General features: G+C 38.4%; 1 protein-coding gene across 4 annotated transcripts in view; it reads left to right on the forward strand.

The window, feature by feature from the left end:
• The window catches only part of SCLT1 (sodium channel and clathrin linker 1), a 268,143-nt gene that overhangs the window by 156,446 nt on the left and 94,452 nt on the right, over positions 1 to 17,245 (forward strand). For all 4 annotated transcript variants that reach the window (XR_016393194.1, XR_016393195.1, XM_022556932.2 and 1 more), the window contains exons 15-16: positions 12,537 to 12,611; positions 14,514 to 14,659. Coding sequence is in view for 2 of the 4 variants with exons in the window: in XM_022556932.2 (XP_022412640.1) it covers positions 12,537 to 12,611; positions 14,514 to 14,659 (221 nt within the window). In the remaining 2 variants the exon portion in view is untranslated. The remainder of the gene's footprint in view (positions 1 to 12,536; positions 12,612 to 14,513; positions 14,660 to 17,245) is intronic.

Below are 17,245 nucleotides of genomic sequence, written 5' to 3' on the forward strand. Positions count from 1 at the left end.
AACAAGACCCGTATATATTCTGTCTACAAGAGACACACTTCAGACCTAGGGACACATACAGACTGAAAGTGAGGAGATGGAAAAAGATATTCAATGCAAATGGAAATGAAAAGAAAGCTGGAGTAGCAATTCTCATATCAGACAAAATAGACTAAAATAAAGACTATTACAAGAGACTAAGACAGATGCTACATAATGATCAAGGGATCAATCCAAGAAGAAGAAATAACAATTGTAAATATTTATGCACCCAAACATAGGAGCACCTCAATACATAAGGCAAATGCTAACAGCCATAAAAGGGGAAATTGACAGGAACACAATAATAGAAGGGTACTTTAACACCCCACTTTCACCAATGGATACATCATCCAAAATGAAAATAATGAAACACAAGCTCTAAATGATACATTAAACAAGATGGACTTAATTGATATTTACAGGACATTCCATCCAAAACCAACAAAATACACTTTCTTCTCAGGTGCTCATGGAACATTCTCCAGGATAGATCATATCTTGGGTCACACACAAATCAAGCCTTGCTAAATTGAAGAAAAGTGACATCATGTCAAGTATATCTTCAGACCACAACGCTATGAGACTAGATATCAATTACAGGAAAAAATCTGTAAAAAATACAAACACGTGGAGGGTAAACAATACGCTACTAAATAACCAAGAGATCACTGAAGAACTCAAAGAGAAAATCAAAAAATACCTAGAAACAAATGACAATGAAAACATGATGACCCAAATCCTATGGGATGCAACAAAAGCAGTTCTAAGAGGGAAGTTTATAGTGATACATTCCTACCTCAACAAACAAGAAGCATCTCAAATAAACAACCTAACCTTACACCTAAAGCACTAAAAGAAGAACCAAAAAAACCCCAAAGTTACCAGAAGGAAAGAAATCATAAAGATCAGATCAGAAATAAATGAAAAGGAAAAGAAGCAAGCAATAGCAAAGATCAATAAATCTAAAGCTGGTTCTTTCAGAAGATAAAATTGATAAACCATTAGCCAGACCCATCAAGAAAAAAAGGGAGAAGATTCAAATGAATAGAATTAGAAATGAAAAATAAGAAGTAACAACTGAAACTAGAAATACAAAACGATCATGAGAGATTACTACAAGCAACTGTATGCCAATAAAATGGACAACCTGGAGGAAGTGGACAAAGGTTTAGAAAAACAGCCTTCCGAGACTAAACCAGGAAGAAGTAAAATATAAACAGACCAATCACAAGCACTGAAATTGAGACAGTGATTAAAAATCTTCCAACACACAAAAGCCCAGGACCAGATGGCTTCACAGGTGAATTCTATCAAATATTTAGAGAAGAGCTAACACCTATCCTTATCAAACTGTTCCAAAATATCGCAGAGGGAGGAACACTCCCAAACTCATTCTATGAGGCCACCATCACCCTGATACCAAAACCAGACAAAGTTGTCACACAGAGGGAAAACTCTAGGCCAATATCACTGATGAACATAGATACAAAAATCCTCAACAAAATACTAGCAAACAGAATCCAACAGCACATTAAAAGGACCATACACCATGATCAAGTGGGGTTTAGCCCAGGAATGCAAGGATTCTTCAATATACACAAATCAATCAATGTGTTACACCATATTAACAAATTGAAGGAGAAAAACCTTATCATCTCAATAGATTCAGAAAAAGCTTTTGACAGAATTCAACATCAGTTTATGTTAAAAATGCTCCAGAAAGTAGACATAGAGGGAACTTAACTCAACATAATAAAGGCCATATATGACAAACCCACAGCCAACATTGTTCTCAATAGTGAAAAAGTGAAAGCATTTCCACTAAGATCAGGAACAAGACAAGGGTGCCCACTCTCACCACTGTTATTCAACATAGTTTTGGAAGTTTTAGCCACAGCCATCAGAGAAGAAAAAGAAATAAAAGAAATCCTAATTGGAAAAGAAGAAGTAAAGCTGTCACTGTTTGCAGATGACATGATACCATACACAGAGAATCCTAAAGATTCTACCAGTAATCTACTAGAGCTAATCAATGAATTTGGTAAAGTAGCAGGATACAAAATTAATGCACAGAAATCTCTTGCATTCCTATACACTAATGATGAAATATCTGAAAGAGAAATTAAGGAAACACTCCCATTTGCCATTGCAACAAGAAGAATAAAATACCTAGGAATAAACCTATCTAAGGAGACAAAAGACCTGTATGCGGAAAACTATAAGACACTGATGAAAAAAATTAAAGATGATAAAAACTGATGGAGTGATATACCATGTTCTTTTTTTTTTTTTACATCTTTATTGGAATATAATTGCTTTACAATGGTGTATTAGTTTCTGCTTTATAACAAAGTGAATCAGTTATACATATACATACGTTCCCATATCTCTTTCCTCTTGCATCTCCCTCCCTCCCAACCTCCCTATCCCACCCCTCTAGATGGTCACAAAGCACCAAGCTGATCTCCCTGTGCTGTGCAGCTGCTTCCCACTAGCTATCTATTTTATGTTTGGTAGTGTATATATGTCCATGCCACTCTCTCACTTTGTCACAGCTTACTCTTCCCTCTCCCCATATCATCAAGTCCATTCTCTAGTAGGTCTGTGTCTTTATTCCCGTCTTACCGCTAGGTTCTTCATGAATTTTTTTTTTCTTATTCCATATATATGTGTCAGCATACGATATTTGTCTTTCTCTTTCTGACTTACTTCATTCTGTATGACAAGCTGTAGGTCCATCCACCGCCTTATAAATAGCTCAATTTCGTTTCTTTTTATGGCTGAGTAATATTGCATTGTATGTATGTGCCACATCTTCTTTATCCATTCATCCGATAATGGACACTTAGGTTGTTTCCATCTCCTGGCTATTGTAAATAGAGCTGCAATGAACATTTTGGTACATGACTCTTTTTGAATTATGGTTTTCTCAGGGTATATGCCTAGTAGTGGGATTGCTGGGTCATATGGTAGTTCTATTTGCAGTTTTTTAAGGAACCTCCATACTGTTCTCCATAGTGGCTGTACCAATTCACATTCCCACCAGCAGTGAAAGAGTGTTCCCTTTTCTCCACACCCTCTCCAGCATTATTGTTTGTAGATTTTTTGATGATAGCCATTCTGACTGGTGTGAGATGATATCTCATTGTAGTTTTGATTGGCATTTCTCTAATGATTAATGATGTTGAGCATTCTTTCAAGTGTTTGTTGGCAGTCTGCATATCTTCTTTGGAGAAATGTCTATTTAGGTCTCTGCCCATTTTTGGGTTGGGTTGTTTGTTTTTTTGTTATTGAGCTGCATGAGCTGCTTGTAAATTTTGGAGATTAATCCTTTGTCAGATTCTTCATTTGCAAATATTTTCTCCCATTCTGAGGGTTGTCTCTTGGTCTTGTTTATGGTTTCCTTTGCTGTGCAAGAGCTTTGAAGTTTCATTAGGTCCCATTTGTTTTTTTTTGTTTTTATTTCCATTTCTCTAGGAGGTGGGTCAAAAAGGATCTTGCTGTGATTTATGTCATAGAGTGTTCTGCCTATGTTTTCCTCTAAGAGTTTGATAGTTTCTGGCCTTACATTTAGGCCTTTAATCCATTTTGAGCTTATTTTTGTGTATGGTGTTAGGGAGTGATCTAATCTCATACTTCTAGATGTACCTGTCCAGTTTTCCCAGCACCACTTATTGAAGAGGCTGTCCTTTCTCCACTGTACATTCCTTCCTCCTTTATCAAAGATAAGGTGACCATATGTGCGTGGATTTATCTCTGGGCTTTCTATCCTGTTCCATTGATCTATATTTCTGTTTCTGTGCTGGTATCATACTGTCTTGATTACTGTAGCTTTGTTGTATAATCTGAAGTCAGGGAGCCTGATTCCTCCCGCTCCGTTTTTCGTTTTCAAGATTGTTTTGGCTATTCACGGTCTTTTGTGTTTCCATACAAATTGTGAAATTTTTTGTTGTAGTTCTGTGAGAAATGCCATTGGTAGTTTGATAGGGATTGCATTCAATCTGTAGATTGCTTTGGGTAGTATAGTCATTTTCACAGTGTTGATTCTTCCAATCCAGGAACATGGTATATCTCTCCATCTATTTGTGTCATCCTTAATTTCTTTCATCAGTGTATAATTTTCTGCATACAGCTCTTTTGTCTCCTTAGGTAGGTTTGTTCGTAGATATTTTATTCTTTTTGTTGCAGTGGTAAATGGGAGTGTTTTCTTGATTTCACTTTCAGATTTTTCAGCATTAGTGTATAGGAATGCAAGAGATTTCTGTGCATTAATTTTGTATCCTGCTACTTTACCAAATTCATTGATTAGCTCTAGTAGTTTTCTGGTAGCATTTTTAGGATTCTCTATGTATAGTACCATGTCATCTGCAAACAGTGACAGCTTTACTTCTTCTTTTCGGATTTGGGTTCCTTTTATTTCCTTTCTTTCTCTGATGGCTGTGGAAAACTTCCAAAACTATGTTGTATAAGAGTGGTGAGAGTGGGCAACTTTGTCTTGTTCCTAATGTTAGTGGAAATGCTTTCAGTTTTTCACCATTGAGGACGATGTTGGCTGTGGGTTTTTCATATATGGTCTTTACTGTTGAGGAAACTTCCCTCTATGCCTACTTTCTGCAGGGATTTTATCATAAATGGGTTTTGAATTTTGTCGAAAACTTTCTCTGCATCTATTGAGATGACCATATGGTTTTTCTCTTCAATTTGTTAATATGGTGTATCACATTGATTGATTTGCATGTATTGAAGAATCCTTGCATTCCTGGAATAAACCCCACTTGATCATGGTGTATGATCCTTTTAATGTGCTGTTGCATTCTGTTTGCTAGTATTTTGTTGAGGATTTTTGCATCTATGCTCATCAGTGATATTGGCCTGTAGTTTTCTTTCTTGGTGACATCCTTGTCTGGTTTTGGTATCAGGGTGATGGTGCCTTCGTAGAATGAGTTTGGGAGTGTTCCTCCCTCTGCTATATTTTGGAACAGTTTGATAAGGATAGGCGTTAGCTCTTCTCTAAATGTTTGATAAAATTCGCCTGTGAAGCCGTGTGGTCCTGGACTTTTGTTTGTTGGATGATTTTTAATCACAGTTTCAATTTCAGTGCTTGTGATTGGCCTGTTCATATTTTCTCTTTCTTCCTGATGCAGTCTTGGCAGGTTTTGCATTTTTAAGAATTTGTCCATTTCTTCCAGGTTGTCCATTTTACTGGTATACAGTTGCTTGTAGTAATCTCTCATGATCTTTTGTATTTCTGCTGTGTCAGTTGTTACATCTCCTTTTTCATTTCTAATTCTGTTGATTTGAGTCTTCTCTCTTTTTTTCTTGATGAGTCTGGCTAATTGTTTATCAATTTTGTTTTTCTTCTCAGAGAACCAGCTTTTACTTTTATTGATCTTTGGTATCATTTCCTTCATTTCTTTTTCATTTATTTTTGATCTGATCTTTATGATTACTTTCCTTCTTCTAACTTTGGGGTTTTTTTGTTCTTCTTTCTCTAATTGCTTTAGGTGCAAGGTTAGGTTGTTTATTCGAGATATTTCCTGTTTCTTAAGGTAGGATTGTATTGCTATAAACTTCCCTCTTAGAACTGCTTTTGTTGCATCCCATAGGTTTTGGGTCGTTGTGCCTCCATTGTCATTTGTTTCTAGGTATTTTTTGATTTCCACTTTGATTTCCTCAGTGATCACTTCGTTATTAAGTAGTGTATTGTTTTGCCTCCATGTGTTTGTATTTTTTACAGGTCTTTTCCTGTAATTGATATCTAGTCTCATAGCATTGTGGTCAGAAAAGATACTTGATACACTTTCAATTTTCTTAAATTTACCAAGGCTAGATTTGTGACCCAAGATATGATCTATCCTGGAGAACTTTCCATGAGCACTTGAGAAAAATGTTCATTCTCTTGTTTTGGTGCAGAATGTCCTATAAATATCAATTAAGTCCATCTTGTTTAATGTATCATTTAAAGCTTGTGTTTCCCTATTTATTTTCATTTTGGATGATCTGTCTATTGGTGAAAGTGAGGTGTTAAAGTCCCCTACTATGAATGTGTTACTGTCGATTTCCCCTTTTATGGCTGTTAGTATTTGCCTTATGTATTGAGGTGCTTCTATGTTGGGTGCATAAATATTTACAATTGTTATATCTTCTCCTTGGATCGATCCCTTGATCATTATGTAGTGTCCTTCTTTGTCTCTTGTAATATTCTTTATTTTAAAGTCTATTTTGTCTGATATGAGAATTGTTACTCCAGCTTTCTTTTGGTTTCCATTTGCATGGAATATCTTTTTCCATCTCCTCACTTTCAGTCTGTATGTGTCCCTAGGTCTGAAGTGTGTGTCCTGTAGACAGCATATATAGGTCTTGTTTTTGTATCCATTCAGCCAGTCTGTGTCTTTTGGTGGGAGCATTTAATCCATTTACATTTAAGGTAATTATCGATATGTATTTTCCTATTCCCATGAGAAAATGGGAAGAAACAATTAAGAAAAATTGTGTTGGGTATGTTATTATAGGTCTTTTCTTTTTCTTGTGTTTCTTGCCTAGAAAAGATCCTTTAGCATTTGTTGTAAAGGTGGTTTGGTGGTGCTGAACTCTCTCTCTCTCTCTCAAATCTATATGAAATCCTTGCTGGGTACAGTAATCTTGGTTGTAGGTTTTTCTCCTTCATCACTTTAAATATGTCCTGCCAGTCCCTTTTGGCTTGCAGAGTTTCTGCTGAAAGATCAGCTGTTAACCTTACAGGGATTCCCTTGTGTGTTATTTGTTGTTTTTCCCTTGCTGCCTTTAGTATGTTTTCTTTGTATTTAATTTTTGATAGTTTGATTAGTATGTGTCTTGGTGTGTTTCTCCTTGGATTTCTCCTGTATGGGAATCTCTGTGCTTCTTGGACTTAATTAACTATTTCCTTTCCCATATTAGGGAAGTTTTCAACTGTAATCTCTTCAAATATTTTCTCAGTCCCTTCCTTTTTCTCTTCTTCTTCTGGAACCCCTATAATTCGAATGTTCGTGCATTTAATGTTGTCCCAGAGGTCTGTGAGACTGTCCTCAGTTCTTTTCATTCTTTTTTGTTTATTCTGCTCTTCAGTAGTTAATTCCACTATTTTAGCTTCCAGGTCACTTATCCGTTCTTTTGCCTCAGTTATTCTGCTATTGATCCCTTCTAGAGTATTTCATTTATTGTGTTGTTCATCATTGCTTGTTTCCTCTTTAGTTCTTCTTGGTCCTTGTTAAATGTTTCTTGCATTTTCTCTATTCTATTTCCAAGATTTTGGATCATCTTTACTATCATTATTCTGAATTCTTTTTCAGGTAGACTGCCTTTTTCCTCTTCATTTGTTAGGTCTGGTGGGTTTTAACTTGCTCCTTCATCTGCTGTGTGCTTTTGTGTCTTCTCATTTTTCTTATCTTACTGTGTTTGGGGTCTCCTTTTTGCAGGCTGCAGGTTCATAGTTCCCGTATTTTTTGATGTCTATCCCCAGTGGCTAAGGTTGGTTCAGTGGGTTGTGTAGGTTTCCTGGTGGAGGGGACTAGTGCCTGTGTTCTGGTGGATGAGGCTGGATCTTGTCTCTCTGGTGGGCAGGTCCACGTCTGGTGGTGTGTTTTGGGGTGTCTGTGGCCTTATTATGATTTTAGGCAGCCTCTCTGCTAATGGGTGGGGTTGTGTTCCTGTCTTGCTAGTTGTTTGGCATTGGGTGGCTAGCACTGTAGCTTGCTGGTCGTTGAGTGAAGCTGGGTGTTGGTGTTGAGATGGAGATCTGTGCGAGATTTTTGCCGTTTGATATTTTGTGGAGCTGGGAGGTCTCTTGTGGACCAGTGTCTTGAAATTGGCTCTCCCACCTCAGAGGCACAGCACTGACTCCTGGCTGCAGCACGAAGAGCCTTTCATCCACACGGCTCAGAATAAAAGGGAGAACAAGTAGAAAGAAAGGAAGGAAGGGAGGGAGGGAGGGAGCGAGGAAGGAAGGAAGAAAGAAAGAAAAGAAAAGAAAGTAAGGTAAAATTTAAAAAAAACAAAAAAAGCAAAAAAAAAATGGACAGATAGAACCCTAGGGCAAATGGTGAAAGCAAAGCTATACAGACGAAATCTCACACAGAAGCATACACATACACACCCAGAAAAAGAGGAAAAGAGGAAAAAATAATAAATCTTGCTCTCAATGTCTACCTCCTCAATTTGGGATGATTCGTTTTCTATTCCGGTATTTCACAGATGCAGGGTACATCAAGTTGATTGTGGAGATTTAATCCGCTGCTTCTGAGGCTGCTGGGAGAGATTTCCCTTTCTCCTCTTTGTTCACACAGCTCCTGGTGTTCAGAGTTGGATTTGGCCCCGCCTCTGCATGTAGGTTGCCGGAGGGCATCAATTCTTCGCTCAGACAGGACAGGGTTAAAGGAGCCATTGATTCGGGGGCCCTGGCTCACTCAGGCTTTGGGGAGGGAGGGGTACGGAGTGCGGGGCGAGCCTGCGGTGGCAGAGGCCAGCGTGACGTTGCACCAGCCTGAGGCGCACCGTGTGTTCTCCCGAGGAAGTTGTCCCTGGATCCCGGGACCGTGGCAGTGGCGGGCTGCACAGGCTCCCCGGAAGGGAGTCTTGGAGAGTGACCTGTGCTTGCACCCAGGGTTCTTGGTGGCGGCAGCAGCAGCCTTAGCGTCTAATGCCCACCTCTGGGGTCCGTGCTGGTAGCCGTGTCTGGCGCCCGTTTCTGGAGCTCCTTTAAGCAGCGCTCTTAATCCCCTCTCCTCGCGCACCAGGAAACAAAGAGGGAAGAAAAAGTCCCTTGCCTCTTCGGCAGGTCCAGACTTTTCCCCAGACTCCCTCCCGGCTAGCCGTGGTGCACTAACCCCTTCAGGCTGTGTTCACGCCGCCAGTTCTCTCCCTGCGCTCCGACCAAAGCCCGAGCCTCAGCTCCCAGCCCTGCCTGCCCCAGTAGGTGAGCAGACAAGCCTCTCGGGCTGGTGATTGCTCGTCGGCACTGATCCTCTGTGCGGGAACCTCTCTGCTTTGCCTTCCGCTCTCCTGTTGCTGTGCTCTCCTCCGTGGCTCCGAAGCTTTCCCCCTCTGCCACCCGCAGTCTCCACCCGGGAAGGGGCTTCCTAGTGTGTGGAAACCTTTTCTCCTTCACAGCTCCCTCTCACTGGTGCAGGTCCCGTCCCTGTTCTTTGTCTCTGTTTATTCTTTTTTCTTTTGCCCTACCCAGGTACATGGGGAGTTTCTTGCCTTTTTGGAGGCCTGAGGTCTTCTTCCGGCATTCAGTAGGTGTTCTGTAGGAGTTGTTCCATGTGTAGATATATTTCTGATGCATCTTGATGAAGAATGCTGCGATGTGACGATCCAACTTTAGTATTCTTAATCTTTAGTGTACTTCTCTGCAAGAACTGCAAGCCTTGATGACTCACTGGTTACAAGAAAAAGCCAGACATTGAAAACCAATGCAATATTGTTGCATTTGAATATTAATGTTTTCAAACACAGACTACTGAAGATATGTTTTCTGACTATAGGTTGTTCACTGGATAAACACCTCTGTGGCATGCTATTCAAGCCACCTTGGGTGTCAGGAAAGGAGCCTTCTGCTGCTCCTACCAGATGTACTGTGGTCATATCCTGAGGCCTCTGGGTATGGTTCTGGGTAGGGATGACAGTGCCAGATGTTGACAGAGGCTCACGTCCTTGCGAAAGACCTGCTAGTGTTGGAGGGTCTTTGGCACAGGCGAGGGATGGCTGTGGCTCGCCGTGTGGACAAGGACACTGGCAGCAGAAGTTCTGGGAAGTACTCCTTGGCGTGAGCCCTCCCAGAGTCTCGATATACCATGTTCTTGGACTGGAAGAATCAACATTGTGAAAATGACTCTACTACCCCAAGCAATCTACAGATTGAATGCAATCCCTGTCAAAGTACCAATGGCATTTTTCACAGAACTAGAACAAGAAGTTTCACAATGTGTATGGAAATAGAAAAGACCCCGAATAGCCAAAGCAATCTTGAGAAAGGAAAACAGAGCTGGAGGACTTAGGCTTCCTGACTTCAGACTATAGTACAAAGCTACAGTAATGAAGGCAGTATGGTACTGGCACAAAAACAGAAGTATAGATCAATGGAACAGGATAGAATGCCCAGAGATAAACCCACGTACATCTGATCACCTTATCTTTGATAAAGTTAATATACAGTGGAGAAGACAACCTCTTCAATAAGTGGTGCTGGGAAAACTGGACAGCTACATGTAAAAGAATGAAGCTACAACATTCCCTAACACCATACACAAAAATAAACTCAAAATGGATTAAAGACCTAAATGTTAGGACAGACACTATAAAACTCTTAGAGGAAAATATAGGCAGAACACTCTATGACATAGATCACAGCAAGATCCTTTTTGACCCACCTCCTAGAGGAATGGAAATAAAAACAAAAATAAACAAATGGGACCTAATGAAACTTCAAAGCTTTTGCACAGCAAAGGAAACCATAAACAAGACGAAAAGACAGCCCTGAGAATGGGAGAAAATATTTGCCAATGAAGCAGCTGACGAATGATTAATCTCCAAAATATACAAGCAGCCCATCACCTCAATATCAAAAAACAACCCAATCCAAAAATGGGCAGAAGACCTAAATAGACATTTCTCCAAAGAAGATGTACAGCTTGCCAACAAGTACATAAAAGGATGCTCAACATCACTCATCATTAGAGAAGTGCAAATCAAAACTACAATGAGGTGTCACCTCAGACCAGTCAGAATGGCCATCATCAAAAAATCTGAAACAATAAATGCTGGAGAGGGTGTGGAGAAAGGGGAACACTCTTGCACTGTTGGTGGGAATGTAAATGGGTACAGCCCCTATGGAGAACAGTATGGAGGTTCCTTAAAAAACTACAAATAGAACTACCATATGACCCAGCAATCCCACTACTGTGCACTTACCCTGAGGAAACCATAATTCAAAGAGTCATGTAGCACAATATTCATTGCAGCACTATTTACAATAGCCAGGACATGGAAGCAACCTAAGTGTCCATTGACAGATGAATGGATAATGAAGATGTGGCACATATATACAATGGAATGTTACTCAGCCATAAAAAGAAACAAAATTGAGTTATTTGTATTGAGGTGAATGAATGTAGAGACTGTCATACAGAGTGAAGTATGTCAGAAAGAGAAAAATTAATACCATATGCTAACTCATATATATGGAATCTAAAAAATAAAAGAAACATGGTTCTGAAGAACCTAAGGTCAGGACAGGAATAAAGATGCAGCCTTAGAGAATGGACTTGAGGACACGGGGAGGGGGAAGGGTAAGCTGGGATGAAGTGAGAGAGTGGCATGGACATATATACACCACCAAATGTAAAATAGCTAGTGGGAAGCAGCCGCATAGCACAGGGAGATCACCTTGGTGCTCTGTGTCCACCTAGAGGGGTGGAATAGGGAGAGCGGGAGGGAAACGCAAGAGGGAGGGTTTATGGGGATATATGTATATGTATAGCTGATTCACCTTGTTATACAGCAGAAACTAACACACCACTGTAAAGCAATTACACTCCAATAAAGATGTTAAAAAAAATAAAGTTATATATCTTATACACTAACAGTTCTATCTTAATAAAAGATAAATTTAGATTAATAATCTTATTTACAACATAGGTTTAAAGATCTTCATTATAATCAGAGTTCATTAATTTGGGATCATAATTTAGAAGCTTATTTTGAACTTTAAAAACATGTTGTTATATTGTATTTCTGTAAAATAAAGTTATGATAAAGATAATTGAATATTAGCCCTGTACTGTCAGCAAAGCAGGTTCATCCAGCGCATAATAGTAGAAAATAACCACACCCATTCTCAAAAATAGAGAAAAACAAATAGCTGTGAAGAGCCAGTCGTTATAATGATTGTTCTTAGCTTTAGTCTCATTTGCAAAATTTTAAATTTATTGAGTATTGATATGCTTGTTTGATTTTACTGATTAAAACCTTTCGAGTCAGAAATGTTTTATGTTCATGTTAATGAAACATTTTTACTGTGTCCACTGGCTGCTTATAAGTTTTGCCAAAGAAAATTAACTGTTCTAGAATTTATATACCCATGCATCTTTTAGGCCATAGGTTATCCTATGGTGTTGTGTCACTGTCTAGTTCTTTGTTACCTTTTAAAATATGTGGTAAGAGTATATGAAAAGGAAAACTGTAATATGAGAAAGGGGTCTCATTTATTTTTTTCTCCCCAGAATCCCTCAGCCTCTGTTTTCCATCTAGTATGTTTACTTAGAACTTCTTGGCGTTCTATGCCAGAGGTGATCTCTGAAATCCTGATTTAGGTAGTTCTTTGAAGATTTGAATTTTTCATTTTTGTTTTTTTCCCCTAATAATCAATATGGTCCTGCTATACAAATAGGGTAAGTGTGGTATTCTTATTATGAACATATCATCTTCCTTTCTGTTTTTCCCCATTTTTCTTAAGGTTTTACAAATATATTTATTTACACCATGATTTGAATTTATAGGAGTGTGCTGAAAAACAAGGCCAAATTGAACGAGGCATTAGGGAGAAAAAAGCAGTGGAAGAAGAACTAGAAAAGGTAAAGAGAAAAAGGAAAAAATAACTACCTAAAACCCAACTGCAAGTATTCAGCATTACTGTCTGCTTTCATCATACTATCTACTAGCAACCCCTATATTATTAGTATTCTCCTGGTGAGTGCTTTTATTTGCTTGGAATATTATCAGAATCTGCATTTAAGTACTGGTATTGCCTGTATACATTTCTTAACAAGAGTGGCCACATTATTTGAACTTTTTACTTAAAGGTATAAATTTTACAAAGTAACTGTATTCCTTGCTTAGACCTCATCCCAATATTAAATTTTATTTTGTTTTCTTTTTAAATTTTCTGCCAACTCTTATTGGGTGTAGGCCATCTATAAATATAGAAAGTATATATAACCAAAAAAATTATAAAATGCTATTATTTTTACCTTTTTAAAAACACAGATTTTTAATCACAGTTAGGAAAGAATATTTACCCCAGTGACATTTGAGAACGAATATTGCAAGAAGTCTATAGTTTGAAATTTATTTCTTACTTAGATAACTCTTTTTATTTAGCAGTAAATATCCCACTCTTTTAAAATACCTTGGGGAGAAAAAGAGCTAAATTTGATTCAGCAAATCAAATTGTGTTTTAGGTGCTGCATTAGGAACTTTCATAGAGAGGTTAAGTAATTTACCCAATGTTAAAAAAATAGTAAATGGTAGAGTCAGAGTTTGATTTTCAAAGAAGAGCTATGTGTTATAAAAAACATGTGTTATACCTGTATTATTGATATAAAAGATTATGACAACATCAGATAGTAAAAGAGTAATTTACAAAGGAGAATATAGTATATAATCCCATTTGTGGGGGAAGAAAAAAAGAAATATGCATATTATGTTCAGGGCAGGCCATTCATGGTCACCACTCCTACAAGGTTGATCCCTTCTGAGTTTCCCTCTGTTATGGAATAGGGCTAGGTTCCATTTAGATTGGACCTGCCATCAGGGTTTGGGATGAATTTTTTTAATATCACATGGCATAGGTTAAGGAATAGGCTTTATTGGGGAAATGTAAAACCTACAAGACTAAAGGCAACAGGTAAAGAGAAGTCACAGGTTTCTCTTCTCCCAGTTTTCCACAGACAAGTATGCTATAGTCAAAATACTGCTGGTCCTGCAGTATAGGTCTGTATTTTAGTAGCAGGACATTGACATTTTAATACTCTGTCTTTTTGTAGAGCAGGAGTGACAAAGCAGTCTTGTCAGTGCGAGAAAACACAGGTTACTTGGCCAAGCATTCTGGATTGGAGGGTACCTGTGTGTAGGGTGTGTCTGAAAATGTGAACTGCCTAGCACCTGGAGACCTTGCAGTTCATGGGATGCTACAGCCTCTCTGTCATAGGTGGAAACCCAGTCTCACAGGAAGCAGAGCTTGAATACAACCACTTCTGCTAGCGAAGGGGAAACCCCCATTTCAGCTAGATCATTGTCTGGTTAACCTAGAGATTCTGGACTCACCTTCAGATAGTTCTACTCATTGCACCACAGAATGTGTCTGTACTTTTGAATATTGCAATACAGAATTGTCTTAAAAGTGGTCATCAAAGAATCAAAGCCGTTGTCTCCAAGTGATAACATTTAGAGTATTTTTTTAATTTCAGCTATTTTATATTTCTTTCTAGCATTTATTAAAACTATTTGAATAGTATAATGAGCCTGAATAATTTCAAAAAATAAGCAATTACTTTATATGTCAGTTTTCAGCATTTTATTTTGTAAATGTGAAACAACCAAAATTAATTATTGTTATATTCTAATGTTATAATGGGACAGATGAACACATGATCATGAGTTTTTATTTCTCATCATTTATTTCAGTTTCTAAACTGTATAATTTCTTAAGATAATTTCCTTGTGCAAAGTAATATACATATAAGCCTCTTCTGCAGATTTACCTTGAAGGCAGAATAAATGAAAATGATTACAGAAAACTAGAAGAAATGCACCAAAGATGCCTGGTTGCCGAACGTTCAAAAGATGATCTTCAGCTAAGACTTAAGACAGCAGAAAATAAAATCAAACAACTTGAAATAAAGTAAGTTATTCTTTTGGATTTTCAGAATTCATACAATTTTTGAGATTTTTTAGTTTTTATAGGACTCATAATTATATCTTATGTTGAAAAAAGACTTTTTAGCACCAAATAGTATTTCTTTTCAAGATTATTTTTGAAAACTAATTTCTTCAGGAAGAAAAGATACAGTACTGTACCATTTTATTTTAAGTTTCTTGTTTCTGGCAGTTAAATAGGATGTTCATAAGATCATTTTTTTCATACTAACTATGCAGCTATTACAGTAGCTTGCTTATAATTATTGCTTTTATACTCAGTTTAGAGGTATTGAATATTCAGTAATAATCCATCATTTGTATTTATTACATTGTCTATTAAAATGATAGATTTATAATCTGGCCTATCCATTCTGAATATTTCTCTACCTTTTCCCCCCAGAGTATTACTTATTATAGTAAAACTTACTTAAGTTGAATGAAGTTTTGATCTCTGTTACAGAATATGTTTAATAGTTATTTTAAAAGAGGAATGATATCAGCAGTATGGCAGAATAGGAGGTCCCCAGCCCATGTCTCTCCACAGAAACAAATATTTGGCAGGCATCCATAGACAAAAATGCCTTTGTGGGAGCACTGGAATCCAGGTAGGAGGTTGCAAAGCCTTAGTGGAGCCCAAAAATGAGGAGGCAGGCCTGCACACCAGTGGCAGGCCCTCCGACTGTGGTCCCATCTATGAACCCAAAGCAGCCCCATCTTCCTGTGGATTTGGCTCCAGCCCTCCTTGCCCAGTCCTGCACCTAGCCTCTTCCCAAGGAACCCTTATAGGTACTCTCAGTAATAGGCCTGCCAACCTCAGACCTGGCTGTGGCCGCCAAAGCATTCCCATTACCCAGCTCCAGTTCCACTCTCCTGCAGCCTGAACATAATGCTGCCCATCCAGGAACCAGCCCAGTAACCTCACGGGAGCACTAATGGACCCATTGGAAGCCACACCTGACTGTGCCCCTGGTAACAAGTCTGCCAGTGACGGACCAGACTGCACACCCAACAAAAGCCACAAGACATGGATCCAGCCCTGTTCTACCACAGTTTGAGGCAGTCTTACATGGCCAGGGATTCACCCAAGGGACCCAGCAGAAGCCACTCTTGTAGATGCCCCCATTACAGGCCTCAGACCTGACTATGATCCCTGAAGCAGTCTGTGACCCAGCTCTAGTCCCACCCTACCACAGTCCAGAAGCAGTTCTGCCTGCCCATAGGCCAGCCCAGTGAACATGACAGGAGCAGCTTAGAACCCTAACAGACACAACACCTGACTGCACCCCTGGTTACAGGCCTGCCAGCCATGGACCTGGCAACAACCACATGACATGGTTTCAGTCCCACTTAGCTGTGATCCCAGAGGCAGTCCCATCAGTTCTGAGACAAGACAGGAGAAGGTCTTTAGCTGCCAAAACCAGTCTAAAGACTGGAAGAGGAGTCTGCTCCTTCAAATGCACAGATAGCAACAAAGAATCAAGCAAACATGACACCACCAAAGAAAACTAATAAGGCTCTAGTAATCAATGCAAAACAAATGGAGATCCATGAACTTCTAGACAAAAAATTAAAAATAATTGTCTTAAGGAGCTTAATGAACACAGATGGTCAACTACATGAAATCAGGAGAACAATACATGAACAAAATGAGACGTTTAACAAAGAAATTGGAACCATAAAAGAACCAATCAGAAATCCTAGAGCTGAAGAATACAGTGATTGAACTGAAAAAATTCAACAGAGAGCTTTATCAGCAGACTTGGTCATGCAGAAGAAAAATCAGCAAACTCAAAGACTGGTCATTTGAAATCGTGCAGTGAGAAGAAAAGAAAAAAGAATGAAAAAAGAGTGAAGAAAACCTACATGATTTATGAGACATCTTGAAGTGAATCAGTATCCACATTATGAAAATCCTGGAAGGAGCAAAGTATGAGAAAGGGGTAGAAAGTTTATTTAAAGAAATAATAACAGAAAACTTCCCAAATCTGGGGAGAGTAATGAATGAACATCCAGATCCATGATGACCAAAGAACAACAAATCGAGTGAACATCAAGAGCTTCATTTGACACATTATAATCAAAATGTCAAAAGTCAAAGAAAAAAGAATTTGAAAACAGGAAGAGAAAAGGGACTCATCACATACAAGGGACTCCCTCCACCCCTGCATAAAACTATCAATGGATTTCTCAGAAGAAATCTTGCAGGCCAAGAGAGAGTGGCATAATATATTCAAAGTGCTGAAAGAAAAAACTAGGAACCAAGAATACTATACTCAGCAAAGCTCTCCATCAGAAACAAAGTAGAGATAAAAACTTTCCCAGAAAAAAAGAGATCAAAAGGAAGTTCATCACACTAGACTTACTGTACAAGAAATAATAAAGGGAGTTTTTCAAGTTGAAATGAAAGGACACTAATTAGCAACATAAAAACATGAAAGTATAAACCTTTAGTCGTAAAGATAAGTATATAGTCAAATTCAGAATACTCTTAACACTGTAATGGTGGTACATAATCACTTTTAACTCTGGTATAGAAGTTAAAAGATAAATTTTTTGAATAACAGTAGGT

This window comes from Delphinapterus leucas, chromosome 5, assembly GCF_059928025.1.
Source record: "Delphinapterus leucas isolate spDelLeu-1000000601 "Yukka" chromosome 5, BTC_Dleu_Yukka2, whole genome shotgun sequence".
Taxonomy (NCBI): Eukaryota; Metazoa; Chordata; class Mammalia; order Artiodactyla; family Monodontidae; genus Delphinapterus; species Delphinapterus leucas.